At 48.4% G+C, this 14,483-nt stretch overlaps 1 protein-coding gene across 12 annotated transcripts in view; it reads right to left on the bottom strand.

The window, feature by feature from the left end:
* Positions 1 to 14,483, bottom strand: part of HNF1B (HNF1 homeobox B) — a 156,030-nt gene that overhangs the window by 43,174 nt on the left and 98,373 nt on the right. For all 12 annotated transcript variants that reach the window (XR_003683139.2, XM_055090782.1, XM_055090783.1 and 9 more), the window contains one exon: positions 1,154 to 1,314. Coding sequence is in view for 11 of the 12 variants with exons in the window: in XM_055090782.1 (XP_054946757.1) it covers positions 1,154 to 1,314 (161 nt within the window). In the remaining variant the exon portion in view is untranslated. The remainder of the gene's footprint in view (positions 1 to 1,153; positions 1,315 to 14,483) is intronic.

Genomic DNA, 14,483 nt, shown 5'->3' with positions numbered 1-14,483 from the left:
CCCCCCCCCCCCCCCCCCCCCCCCCCCCCCCCCCGCCTCTAGGTCAGACACCTTGAAGGAAGGCATACGGCTCCACCTTGAGCTTGGAAGCCAGGAACCCACGGCTCCTCCCTCCCCTGAAACACAGAGCATGACCCAAAGAATCAAGTTTTCCACGTCCTACCCTTCCTAGTGTCGTCATGCTCGTGTTCTCTCGGAAGCCGCCCTCCCCTGCTGCACTTGTGTTGCTTGAGGATTAGAACGTCGAAAATTCAACATCAACTAGTCTATTCCTCACCAGGCGGGGCTGCTCAACTGACATCTGGGGCTGGGCTGTGCTTATGGGTATAGACAACTTCATTTAGGGAGAATAATACTGACATTCACCTAACAACAACCACGTTGTCATTCATTGAAATATTTACCGTCCCAAACACCGTGCCTCTCGTGTTATCACCTTTGTTCCGCCAACAACCCTAGTGTTATTACTTTTTATAGATGAGAAAGAAACAGCTAGAACCTGCCCAAGGCTACACAGCTACTAAGTGCCAGAGCTGGGATTTGAACCCGGGTCATTGTAACTTCAAAGTTGGTGTCTTCCACTCACCCTGTAAGCGCCGCCCCACCCCACCTGCCATTTTGTGCTGTGATCTTCACTGCCGTCCAGTGTCCTTCAGAACCCCCGTGCCAGAAGCTTCCCCACCTCTCGCCATCCACTCAATCCTGACTTAACTACCCTCCGTGCCAGGACCAGGGGGGTGTGAAGAGGAAGAGGGGGCTTGTTTCAAAGTGAGGTGCTCTCTGGGTTAAAAAACTGGCTTTGGAGGCCCTGGCTTGGGGGGGGGGATGAATGAGCATTTTATCAACTCAAATGTCACTGGCAGCCCCAAAACAAACAGTGTCCCACCCGCTTTGCTCCTTTATGAGGCATTCAATCAATAAAACGAGAGCAGGGCTCTGTCAGATTTATTGGCTGGGTTCAAACCGAACACCTCTTCCACCCGCCAAAGGCTGGGTCACCGGTTCTACCTTTCCGTTCCAACTCTGGACGGCCCCCATTTTCCCCTGTGGGGCTACAATGGTTCATTGTTTGAGGCAGGCCTTGTGAGAAGTTGTGTTTGTTTTGCCTCTTATCTTATCAGCTCCAGAGCTACAATGGCCCAGGTGTACTCACCATTTTACCATCAGGTGAGAGGAGATTGTGGCCCGGGTCCAGGCTGGCTGGAGAGACTTGCTGTAAAACAGACTGGCTAGTCACCATGGCGCTGTTGCCATGGTGACTGATTGTTGAGGAGGAAGTGACCTCATTGTTTCCCTGCTGGCTGTAGCGCACTCCTGCAAAACAAGGCAGACCCAACGGCGAATATTAGTGCCACCTGACCCGAGAACACTTGCTTTCTAGGGTGGATGACAAGGAAGAAAAGCTGCCTTCTTTCCCCTGTCTACCCATGAGAAATATCAGCTGTCTTTCTCTAGGGTAGAGGTTGCATGGCCTCTGCTTGAATTCTAGAATGTAATCTCCATGAGGGCAGGATGTTTTTATCTGTTTTGTTTTGTTCATTGCTGTATTCGCTTGGTAGCCACTCAATAAATATCTGTCAAATGAATGAACGAACAAATGAATGGGTTCTGATTCTTGTTGCTTCAGCATAGTTCTTTTAGGATTTAGGGCCTTCTCCTTCTGGCTGGCGTATTTCTTTTGTTCTTCAAAATGCCTTCTAGAAATGTTTCCCTGGCATCGCTTGGCCAAGTAGGGCTTCAAAGCATGAGTTGACGGATTTTACAAGGGTCGCTGGCACTGGCCCAGCGACCCTTATAAGGGCCACAACAAAACGCACCAGACTCTGTGCACCACCATTTTGGCCAAGCCCAGGAGGCCAGGGGGACACAGGCAGAGCAGGATCAGGATGGGGCTGAAGCTAGGAGTCTTTGGTTCTGGAACTCACATTCCTTTGGTGGGGTCCCATTTGGCTGACTTCCAGGGCCCAGGGGAAGGCGTGTCTGCTGGGAGGTGGGGCAGGCGGCATGCAGAGGCAGGAGGTGGATGCCTAGTAAACCACTGCAGTTTGGTCTGCAAGGGAGGGGAGAACCAAGCATGTGTACAGCGTCACTGCTCTGACCCTCCCTCTCGCTCGGGAACCAAAGCGCAGGTCTGTGCTCAGGAAAGGGACGGCGCTGGGCAGAGACCAGGCGACTGAAGGGAGCTGAAGGAGGAAGAGAACCTGGGCCCGGTGTGCAGAGTCAAAGTCCTGCTCGATGTGCCCACGAAACAGCCAAAGACAAAGCCAGGGGTAGCTGGGGCATCTCACCCTCAGCTCAAAGCTGCGAAGGACAGCGTTCTGGTTTATGCTCTGGATTGGACAAAACGGTTCGGGGGACCCTGTTCCTACCTGCAAGGGACGGAGACCAAATGCCTTAGGCATGGAATTATTTGGAGAGGAGGGCCGACTTCTCCTTTGTTTTCCCTTTTGCCCAGTTCCCCAGGATCAAACATCACTGTATCAAGTATCCGAGTCCCGTTGGTCCGCTTGCCCCCTGCCCTGCCTCCTGCCCCACCTGGAGCCCCACCTGCTCGAGGAGCCTACAAAAGTCCCCCTCCGAACCCCCGGAGCCAGGCAAGCTGCCCTAACCAGCAGCCTCTTATTCACGAAGACAAAGCTGGCCAAGAGGAGATCCAAGCTAGTTTTCCTTGAATTGTGCAAAGGACGTTCCCCAAGGCTGATATGACCTAGAGCTTAAGAGGGCTGGGGAGAAAACAAACAAATTCTAGGGCAGGGTTCTAACCTTCAAGAGCAACTTGTTTGACTACTAAGTGGCTTGATGCATGCTCTGTGGGCTTCTTCTATTGGTTGTTTCCCCATCCTTTGTTTCAAGGGGCTGCTGGGGGGCGGGGTGTTGGCAGAGGGGCAGCACTGGAATTTGGTAGTTATAGGTCTGGAGCACTATATTTTGGTGGTGGTGGGGAACAGGAACCATGAAGTTAAGAGGAAGAAAGACTTCCACGTCTCCAAACCAACACCGCCTGCCCAGTCCTGTCTGTCTTCCTCTGCAGCTACCTGTAGCCCCTAGGTCTCCTCTTTACCACCCTCTACTCCATCCCGTTGGGTTAAATTAGGTCCTTTTTCTCCACTCATATTTGCCACCGGGTTCCCAGCAGGGTGCTTACTTAGGAGAAGAGAGATCTGGAGCTTGTGAGCTCAGAAGGCAGCTGGGTCCAGTAGAAAAGGGGGGAGACAGATTTCAAATCAATGAAACGAAGGATTTTCGAACAAGGAGGGCTAACGGGAAGACTGTGTGCTCTGGAGCTGGACAAACTCGGGTTCCAATCCTGACTTTGCTCTTAACAGATGTGTGATCTTGGGAAAAATCACTCTCTCTGTGGTTGTTTCCTCTCATAAGGTGAAGAGAACGCTTCCTTAATAGGGCTAGTTTGGATTAGAGATAACGTCTATCAAGCTCTCAGCAGAATGCCAAAAAAATGGCAAACACGGCTAGGGATGCTGCAGGAAGGGAGCTGGTATAGGGATGGAGCCCAAGATATTTGCCCTAAGACTCTAGAATTCTGGACAATGAACGGCAGATTCTAAGTACTGCATGGAATTACCTTTCCACGGAGAATCATTTCCAAAGAATCCAACTCTGCTGCAACCACTGGTGCTTTGTCCTGGAAGCAACTTGGGAGGGGTGCCTGGCTCCTGGCCCTCTTGTTCTTTCCTTTTGGAGAAACTGGACTTCACCCTGCTTTTCTCCTGCTTCCTCTGACTCCGTGACCAGCTATTTACCTCCCCAAGATGCTCTGCTCCTGAGAGAGCAGTGATAACGATGGGAGTCAGGTGTGTTTTCACCTCCCAGCTTGTCCCCGTCATTGATTCAGTCTCAAGTCAAACAGACGCTCATTTTCGCCTATTTAATTTGGCTGAAGGAAGAGGGCCAGTCCTCTGGTGATCGAATATGGGTCGTGGGGAGACTTCTCCCCTACCCCAGGCTACATAATTATTTATTTAAAAATAATTAACCAAAGATATCGGCAGGAAACAAAAGCCTTCTTTACAAGGGAGCCTGGCAGGAGGGAGGCAAGAGCCATTTGTTAGAATCCCGGCAGCATAGCCCAAGGCTGCTGTGCTTTGTAAACCTTGTTTTCTCCCCCAGCTGAACTTCATCATATGAGAAATACAATGATGGAGCTGCTCTCTTCAAAGACAGATGGGTCTAGACCTCTGCACCGCCCTTTAAGGACTCTGGTTAAGAGACAGCGTCTGGCTGGGCATTAGGGGATCCCCGTTTTGAACTCAGCTCTGCCATCAGTGTATTGGGTGAGCTCTAGCTCCCTCAGCTCTCAGCCAGAGGAGTGCCTACTGTGGGGAGGGGGCTATCTTCACCACACTACTCTCACCAGAGTGCGATGAGAGCTGGGCAGGAGGCTGCTCATCCGCTCCAGGTGCACCTGTAGCTTTTCCCACTAACACTCCTCTCACCAGGAATTTGGCAATCACTCAGGCTCCTGAGAGGGTGGCTGTAATCAGCCAGCCGCCTTAAAAGGGGGTGCGGAGGTGGAGGGTGTATCACAAGGTCTCTGCCGGCGAGACCAGAAATCGATGTTCTCGTTAGAGGGAGGAGAGGCCAGGTCCTTGTGTATTTCACAAACTCCGAAGAGCGCTTGAAAGGAGAACCAAAGTAGAATAAGCTCTGGTGCCAGGTGACATGGGTTTAAATCCTGGCTCTACCACATAATAGCTGTGTGACCTTGGGGGAATTACTTAACCTCCCTGAGCTTCAGTTTCTTTATTGTTAATGATTTCCATCCCTTTGGTCACTGGATGAAGTTGTGGGCGTGAAATTACCCAGGCCACGCTTGGCACACAACAGTTACTTGAGACGCATCTGTTCCTCCTTTTTGGGGATTGTCTTTGTCTAAAAGACATTTTTAGGAAGGCTGAGTTCACAAAACTTCATTGAGCACCTATCCTGTGCCAGACATTGTGGCAGGGAGCCTGTAAGAAGTGGAATGGCATCTTCCCTTCTCCCTTCCCCATTGCAGGCTCTGAAAATGAACATACGACGAGGGCTCTGGTTTAATAGTGACTGACTGATGATGCCAGGCTAATAGCCACAGAGGTCCCGTAGGAGAAATGACAAGGCTAGAAGGTGGTCATGTACTTTCCACTCACTTCCTGGCTCAAGTCACTAATTGGCCACATCCCTATCACCAGCCCTAAGAACCACAGCAAGTATGTCCAGCAGCAAAAGGCATCTTAGCTGGAATCTAGAGACATCCCTGAGGCCTTGGAGAGGAGGTATCTACTCTCACCTGTTCCCGGTCCTCAGCCTCATGGGTGATGATGCTATTTCTGAACTCCTGACAGCACGTGGGACAGAGACAAATCATTTGGTTTCTATCTAATATGACTGGTCAGAAGTGACAAAACATGAAGGAAGCTTATGGTTCCAGAAGGCAGCCTCTCCATACGCTGCCCTCCTGTACCAGCACCCAATCCAGGGCACTCTTCGCACTACTGCAGGTTGGGATTTCTTTCTAGAACAAAATTGCACCATGTCACTGCGCCGTTTGGAAACCTAACACTGCTCCTCACTACCTTCTGGAAAAGCCCCAACACCTCAACGGCAGGATTGGGCCGTTGTGACTCCAGGCTGCCTTATTGGTATCATCTGTCACCACATTCCATACAGCCATGTCAGAGCCCTGCCACTCCTCACCCAGACCCTGCCATCTCCTGCCTCTGTGCCTTTGCTTATGCTGTTCCCTGTGCCTGGAGAGCTCTTCCCTTCTTCTCCATGTCCCATCATTTAAAAGGCCTAAATGTCACCTCTTCTGTGAAGCTCTCCTTGATTCATCCTGGTAGTTATCTGCTCCATCCTTTGTATTTTACATACAGTAGAGACTCTTACAGCAGGAGCTGGTCGCCCTGCATTAAAATGCTCTGATGATATGTTTCCTTCTCTCTCCCTCTTAAAGAGATGGCTTTTTACTCATTAGTGCATCCTCAGAGCCTAGCAGAGGGGCTGATGTGTGAATATTCATTGAATAAGGGAATAAGCCCTCAGGTGCTTTGAGGATCCTTGCCCCAGAGAACAAGGGAGCATCCCTTCTGGCAGAAGGAGAAAATACAGTCAGTTCTGCGGTAATATTGGTATTAACAGTGTGGATTGGTTCCAATTCTATTGATATATTAGGGAATAACTGGAGTACAACATGAATTTCATATTTGAGGGATTCAGAAATCTGCACCCAGCTGAATGGAGCCACATAGGAATATACTACAATTGCTTTTTGTTTTGTTTTGTTTTTTAAAAAATTGTAGTATAGTTGATTTACAACATTGTGTTAGTTTCTGCTGTACAGCAAAGTGATTCAGTTATACACATATATACATTCTTCTTTATATTCTTTCCTATATGGTTTATCCCAGGATATTGAATATAGTTCCCTGTGCTATACAGTAGGAACTTGTTTATCCATTCACATAGGAATACACTAAATGCACACACATACACACACTCACACACACACTCTCACACTCTTCAAACATATACCAGCTACCATTAGTTCACTGCACGTACGGTAAGCCACATCCACGCCCCACCTCACAATAACTCACCAGCTGCAACCCTTCCGATGCTCAGTCCAGTGGGCAAACTTTAGGACTTTCTCAAGGTAAAGTGCCATATTTATTGTTGTACAGTGTTTATGTATTTCTTAAGCATTTAACAGGTGTAAAACTCTGCTAATGTTTCTATTAGATTCTTATCTCTTTTAAAAGGTGTCAATGACAAAGTTTGGGAGTATTGTGCCATTAACCCCATTTTTTTCCCGTAAGCCCTGTGGTTTTTATTGTGTGACCTTGCAAAGCACGGTGGTTTTTATGATGGGTATGTTAGGACTGACTGTGCCCCTGTGTTCAAAGATGGAAGCAACTGCCTCCCAGGAGGACCCCGGAGAGGAGCTGCCCAGGGTGTAATTAACCACAGAAACTTTTCATAAACCTGTGCTTCAGGGGCTTGGACTACCCCATAGAGCCCTGGGTCTCTAATCCAGCTCTCTACGAGCTTCAAAAAACAGTTTAGGAGTTTGGGATTAACATATACACACTACTATGGGACTTCCCTGGCGGTCCAGTGGCTAAGACTCCACATTCCCAATGCAGGGGGCCCGGGCTGGATCCCTGGTCAGGGAACTAGGTCCCACATGCCGCAACTAAGAGTTTGTGTGCCGCAACTAAGGATCCCACCCGAGGCAACGAAGATCCTGTGTGCTGCATCTGAGACCCAGTACAGCCAAATAAATAAATAAATAAATAAGTAGATATTTTTAAAAAATACACACTACTATATATAAAAGAGATAAACAACAAGGACCTATTGGATAGCACAGGGAACTATACTCAATATTTTATAATAACCTATAAGGGAAAAGAATCTGAAAAAGAATATATATGTATAACCGAATCACTTTGCTGTACACCTGAAACTAACACAACATTGTAAATTAACTACACTTCAATTGTTAAAAATGGTTTAAAAAAACCAGCTGAGGGAGTTCCCTGGTTGTCCAGTGGTTAGGACTCGGTGCTTTCACTGCCATGGCCTGGGTTCAATCCCTGGTTGGTGAGCTAAGATCCCGCAAGCCATGTGGTGCGGCTAAAAAAAAAAACAAAAAACACAAACCAGCTGAGACCCCAATTCCACAACTCCAGAAATCATCTGGGCACCAGTGCCCAGCCACTTTAAATTCATACTCTCTCTATCTCTCTGTCTTGACCCTCTGATGATTCTGGGCCAGTCAACTTCTGGGCCTTGGCATTTTTATCTATAAAATGGGCATACAGATCTCCCTTCCTCGGAAGCCAGAATAATGAATGAATAGAATAAGGTTAGAGAAGCACTGGGTTTTCCTGAGAAGGAAAATGCTGGGCAAACAGAACAGAAAGCGTGACCAGAATTGCTCTTTTAGAAAGAAGCAAAGAGGGAGGTGGGGGTCTCCTGGGCAGTGGGGGGGGGGCTCAGCTTGACCTCACGTGGCCTTTGAGCCTGAAGCCTGGGGGTCCCTTTCACTGGGTCTGTGAGCTGCACCCAGAATCTGGTGGGCTGCCTTTCACTCTTGACATTTCAAAGCCAATCTCCCATCCCTGATAATGCAGGAATGTTCCTCTGGCCGGTGGACCGCTGCCAGCTCGAGTGAGAGTCCCAGCCACCAACAGAGTAAACATTACTCAACCGGCCGGGGCTCTGTCACACACATTCTTCCCCTGTGTTCCTAACCTCACGCAGAGTGCAGCCCAGCACTGTTGGGTCTGGAAACTGGGAATTTAAAATCAGGCAGGAGGGAGAGTGCAGAGGAGAAAGCTCTTCCAAAAAGGAAACAAGCATGTCCATCAATTATAAGCAGACAGAGCTGTCTTTCTTATGAAGCCAAACAGAGGTTTGGGGGTAGGGGCACCAGGAGGAATTAGGTCAGTCTTGATGATACTGCATCCTTATAAACCCACTCCCCCTTTTCCCCCAAACGAGTCACTTTCTTGAGGAGACAGGCAGAGACACATGTGATTCAGTCTAGTGAACTTCTTAAGATACTCATTTAGGATAAAAGAATGTGAACAATTCCCCCAGCTTGAAACTGGGAACTCCAAAAATGAAAGCTTTCAAATAAGCCGGCACTGCTGCCTCAGTTTCCTCATTGGTCACGCAGGACTATTGCCGGTTCTTATTAATATTTCCTTCTCTCTGAGGATAAAGATGAATGTTTGCCAAGAGTTGAGGAGATTAAAATTCTGAAAGCCTGGGAGGAAAAATCTGAAGCAAGATGAAAGCAGTTTAAACATGGGGCTGGTTTCAATTCCAGATCTCTTTCTACCCGAGGTGTCTCAGTTAGGAGCCCAATTCATAAGAGGAGAAACACAGACAGGCCTGCGGGGACGGTAAACATTCTTGAACTCAAGGAGTAAAAGTTGAGTGATACTTGAGGGAAGCCCACAAACTGGTTTTCTTATAAAAATCAAAGCAAATGTAACCAAGAAAAGACAAAGGCTTCCATCAAAAGCATCTTGGCTGAGAACAGAAATGAATGTGCACCTGAAAAAATGGCACACGTGGGGAGGTAGAAAGGGCCGCCTGGCCTTCCCGCTAAGCCCATCTTGGCTACCACGCCTGCTCCTTAGCAGAGAGCTGGTTTCTGCAGGCAAACAAGAGAGGGTTTGCAATGAACACTGCAGCCAGGAGATGCTGCTGCAGGTGAAAGAAACCCAGCCAACCCTCTAGTACTTGAGAGGTCCTCACCTCTGTAAGTGTTTTACACAGTCTGCTTCTCAATGTGTCCCAGATGCCCATTTGACAGAGTGGAACACTGAGGTTCCGAGAGGAAGAAGTCATTTCCACCATCTCTTGCTAAGGGTCTCCCAGCAAAGCAGTAGTGTCCCGAAGATGGCCCCTCTCCCTCTTCCCCGATAGCCCCACCTTGACTCCACGTATCCGGAGCCTCCCATCGTGATGCACTAATACTTTGAAATGATTTCATTTGTTTTCTTGGCTGCATCTCTCACTGGAATGTAAGCCCAGTGAGGGCAGGGCCTCATCTGTCTTCTCCATGATCTCCTTCCTCAGCACCTCGTACAGACTATGCTCTGCCCCCTCGATAAGAGCATGTGACGAATGAATGAATGACCTGCACTTCAACGCCGACTGAGCAGGTGGAGAAGTGACAATGGTATAATTTATTCTCTGATCTCCCGGGTTTTCTGAGGTTGATGGGAGGCATGTATTTTTAAGGAGGAGTAGCAGAGAAGGAGAGAGGAGAAAGAGAGATTACCATCCAATCAAAATGAAGACAGCATGGATGCATTTCAACAACTTCATGTTGGGAGGTGCGAGGGGGAGATGCTGAGGAGTAAGTATGACGTCGCAGCTCTTCCTTCCCGCACCGGACACCTTGGACAGCGCTTTATCCAGAGTGCAAAGGGCCAATGGGACACCTGCAAGGACCTACCCATTCCCTACTTCTTGAGGCCTAAGAACATACCCGTTACCTAGGGTCCTGACGGGCTGACCATTTCGAAAGGGTTTGGGCTGCTGGTGGGGGGCCCCAAATTTAGACTTGCCACGTTAGAACCCAGCTTTAGGCCCCTTGGGTTTATTTGGGGGTCAGGAGGATCAGTTACTGGGGATTTACTGTGGCAACCTGAGTAACTCAAACGCCTTTCCCCAAAGGAATCTAGGGTAAAACTAAGAAGGGTTAATGATGGACATCGTTAGGCCGAAAAGTCTGTGCAGGCAGACACAGCCCTGCCACCGTCTGGCTCCTGGGGTGTCTTTTCTGAGAGGCTGCCTTTGCAGGCAGGGGTAATGAGGCGGCAACAAAGGCCCCTAGGCTTGGCTGACGAGGAGAATGATGATGCTCCTAGTGGGTCTGGGGAACGGGGAAGGCTATAAAGTCATCCGCAGACGGAGCCACTGGGTGTCCACATAAAAGTGAGGTCCCATAAACAGACATCTGTATCGTGACTGAAGGGCTAATAAAATTGCCTTAGAAGAGAGAGGTTTCCCACTGCGACCTATTCATAAGCAGGACCCTACTGGGAAGTGGTACCCGGGGAGAAGATCCCTGGAGGCCTGGCAAGTGTCAGAGCCGCCTCATTATGGGAGCTTGCCCGGCCAGACCTCAGCCTCTTCATCACCGTCGTGGAGGGCAGCTCCAGCATCATTATTATCGTCATCATCATCACCATCATCATGACGGATAGCCACTGATCACCCGCAGGCTCATGGATGCTGGTCCCAGGGAGCAGCAGGTGTTGGGCACGGATACCGTGGAAGGTGGATGATCACTGGCTTCCATTGACCAGAAGCACCAGTGACGTGCTTAGGGATCACCCCAGAGAGCTGGTGGCGGCCTAGAACTGGGGAGTTTCCTTCCCGTTTCTCCAAACGACTGATTTGCAATAAGTCCAATCCCTTTTCTAGTCCTCAGTTGCTCAACAGAAACTCAGGAAGGGTAATTCTTGCTCTTTGCTTGCCCAAGGGATGCTGGTAAGAGATTATGAAAGGAAGTAATCTAGAGTGAAGTAAGTCCGACAGAGAAGGACGAATATCATATGATATCACTTATGTGTGGAATCTAAAGAAAGGGTACAAATGAACTTATCTACAAAACAGATAAGGAACAAAACTTATGTAGAAAACAAACTTATGGTCACCAGGGGGTAAGGGAGGGAGAGGAGGGATAAACTGGGAGACTGGGATTGACATATACACACTACTATATACAGAATAGATTACTAATAAGGACCTACTGTATAGCACAGGGAACTCTACTCAATACTCCGTAATGGCCTATATGGGAAAAGAATCTAAAAAGAGAGTGGATATACGCGTCTATATAACGGATTCACTTTGCTGTACACCTGAAACTAACACAACATTGTAAATCAACCATACTCCAATAAAAACTTTTTTTAAAAAAGGAAGTAATCTAGTAGAACTGAACTGAACTAGTAATCGAAACTCAGCTAATACACTAAACAAGGAGAAGCTAAATTAGTAGAACACAAGGGAGAAAGAATAATACCATGTTCCTTGAAAACTTCCTGGTAGCATTTAACGTTGAGGGATTTTTTGGTGAACTGTATACTTTAGTTAAGCAGTATTCACGGAGGTGGAGCTGAATGACTTGTTTCTAGAAAGGGGAGAATATGCTTTACATAATAATATGTACATACGTTATGTAGAATGAAACTAATTCCATGCTCAGCTTGAAAGTGAATAACACACTTATAAAGCAGGGGATTTATGCATGAAGCTTTTGGACAGGAAGCCCTCTACAAGAGAGGTTGTCATTCCACAAATATATGAAAGGTCTACCATGTGCCAGGCACGGGGCTTTGGGCTAGAGACTCAGTGGTGAAAAAAGCCAAAAAAAAAAAAAAAAAAAAAAAAAAAAGTCATAGGGAGCTGGATTTTTAGAGACTTCAGGGACTACCTTTTTCATGGTGAGAATAAGACTTTCTTGGTTTTTTCCTCTGTCTTTGACAGGTAGGGATGCAAACCCTACACTCTACCTGGCAGTGGTATTCTCAAGACGACGGAGGAGAAGGCTCATTTCTGTTTCCATCCTTAAGACATCTTGAGATAAATTAAGCACCTATTTCGTGCTCACCATGCAAACTGATGTTCTCCAAATGGGAGATGCTGTTCAGAGGTTTTCCATCCTTGCTGAGCAAGGACTCACTGGGTTTCATTGCCAGCCTGATCCAACAGGTGCCGACTGGAGAGAGGCACCCTGTGACAGGCAGGGCCAGAAGGCCTGGGCAGTCAGGCTGCCACTCAAAGGCCCTGAAAGTGTTAACGTCCAGCAGTTATAGGTGCCTCGTTTATACCCATTTTAAATCTGTTTATTGTGACTGGCCCCACCCAATCTGCTGGTGCTGTAAAGCTCTAATGGTCCCTAATAAAGGTGGAAGGCACACAGTTCCTGAAATGGGGAAGAAGTGAGGGAGTGAGGGAGAGAGGGAGACCAGGAGGGAGAGAGACAGATGATGAGCTTAACAATAAAGTATCACAATGGCAAAGCTCCCTCTACTACTTCAAACAGCAGAGCCCTGGGCCCCAGTGTCCAAATAATAACCTGTCAGAGCTGAAAGGCCGGAGCTGAAAGGTCTCATTTGCCAGACTCCCAGAGAAATTCAGCAATTTGCCCAAGGTCACCCCTGATCCTCGGTGCCTCAGGGCTCCTGGATCCGAGTCTGGGGCCCTCAGCCCAGCTGCCTCATCTCTTTTACTTCAGCAGGGGACCATCAGGACTGTCGCCAACCCCTTGAGACTCTGGCCTTCTCCCATCTAGCCTATGATGTCCAGCCCTGATTGTATATCCACATCTCTCAGGGAGTTTGTTGAAACTTCCCATGCCTGACCCCTTGTTCCAAATTCTGATTCTAAAAGGTGTGGATGCGGGAGACATGGGTACTTTTAATAAGCTCCCCAGATGCCCTACATGTGGACTGGGAAGGAGATCTGAGAACCACAGATCTTGTCAATACTTGGGTTTCACCGTTCCTGATGTTTCAAATGAAAAGCAGGGTTCATAAAAAGGGAAACTCTTCCAGGGTGAAACTGCAAACCACAGCCTTGTCAAGAACCCAGGGAGAACCAAAGCTCTTCCTCTCTCCTGATGCCCTGAGGGTTCCTGAGTCAACCTAATAACCCCTTCTGGGTCAGGCACTGTGTGGGGCACTGGGTGCACTTTATCACCTTTAAGCCCCTCAGTAGTCTGAAGGAGATAGGTATTACGATCCCTATTTTATGGACGAAGAAACTGAGGCTCAAAGAGGCTAAGTAACTTGTTTGAGGCCACACTGCCAGAGAGGGACAGAACCACAATTCAAGCCCAAGCCTGTTTGGGGTGCTACACCTTGCTACCCAGACACACCCATCTGAGTGTGGTCCTGGCAAAGGACTGCCTGCCTGTGACCAGCTTGCCTGGGGGATGTGGATTTCCCTTGGGAAAGTCATTAAATGCTAAAGATCATCTGCATGCACGGTGTGTCTCCAACTTGGGAGGGACATGCAGTGTACACGTCCTGAGAAATTTCTTGACTTCCTGAGAGCACTAGAGAGACAGAGCCTCGCTGGTCAGCTCCTCCGTGGCTGAACTCACACAGGTATGCTTTGGACGGGGCTGCTGAAGCCAGAACAGAGGGTACGGGGGAGGTATCTTAAGCAGATGCCTGCTCTCAGGTAGAGGAATGTCGCTTCCAGAAAATCAGCCCTCAGGAGCATCTGAGGTTTCCTGCGTTCACTGCAGGAATCGTGTCTACCCCACCCCTTCTTACTGCTCTTTTGCGTGAAGTTTGGGGGAGCTTCCTTCCTAAGAACAAAGGTCATGAAGCTTCTCAGATTTGGCCTCCACCAGGAAAGTACCACACCCTCTCTAAGTGGCAGGTTCCCAGGGCTAACTACCAACGAGCAGGGGTATTCACACCTCCTTTCATTAAAGGAGAGAAATGCCGTATTAGGTACAGGAAATTCAGGGTCATCTTACGTACCTGACCTTGCTACACGGTCATGACCTGCCATCCCCTCCACCATCCATGGTTCCTCCCAGCTTTCTCTCACCGTTTAGTGTCTTTGCACTGAAAGCCTATGGCACTGGATATGGCACTTGCAAATGCATTATGGATGTCACAGAGCAGTCCTTCCTGGAAGCATGAGAGCCTGCCTGAGACTCATTTACTACAAGAAGCCAGCCTGAGTCTACTGCAAACACCAAGATGAGTATCTACTAGAACTACTCAAATTGTCTCAAAATTGAGGTTGAAATAAACCTGTAAGAGGAACAGAGGGAAAGAGGAAAAAGAAACCCAAACCACCGGGCTCCACAAGGTATGGTAATAGGTACCATTTATGAGAGCCTGATACATCTGGGGTGTTTTGCACATGTTATCGCATTTAATCCTTCCCTCATCTGCATGAGCGGGTGTCTCCATTTGATGCACTGAGAA

The sequence above is a fragment of the Physeter macrocephalus genome, chromosome 14 (genome assembly GCF_002837175.3).
Source record: "Physeter macrocephalus isolate SW-GA chromosome 14, ASM283717v5, whole genome shotgun sequence".
Classification (NCBI taxonomy): Eukaryota; Metazoa; Chordata; class Mammalia; order Artiodactyla; family Physeteridae; genus Physeter; species Physeter macrocephalus.
Note: the sequence above shows the minus strand (reverse complement) of the source record. Positions and strands in the feature narration are given on the sequence as shown.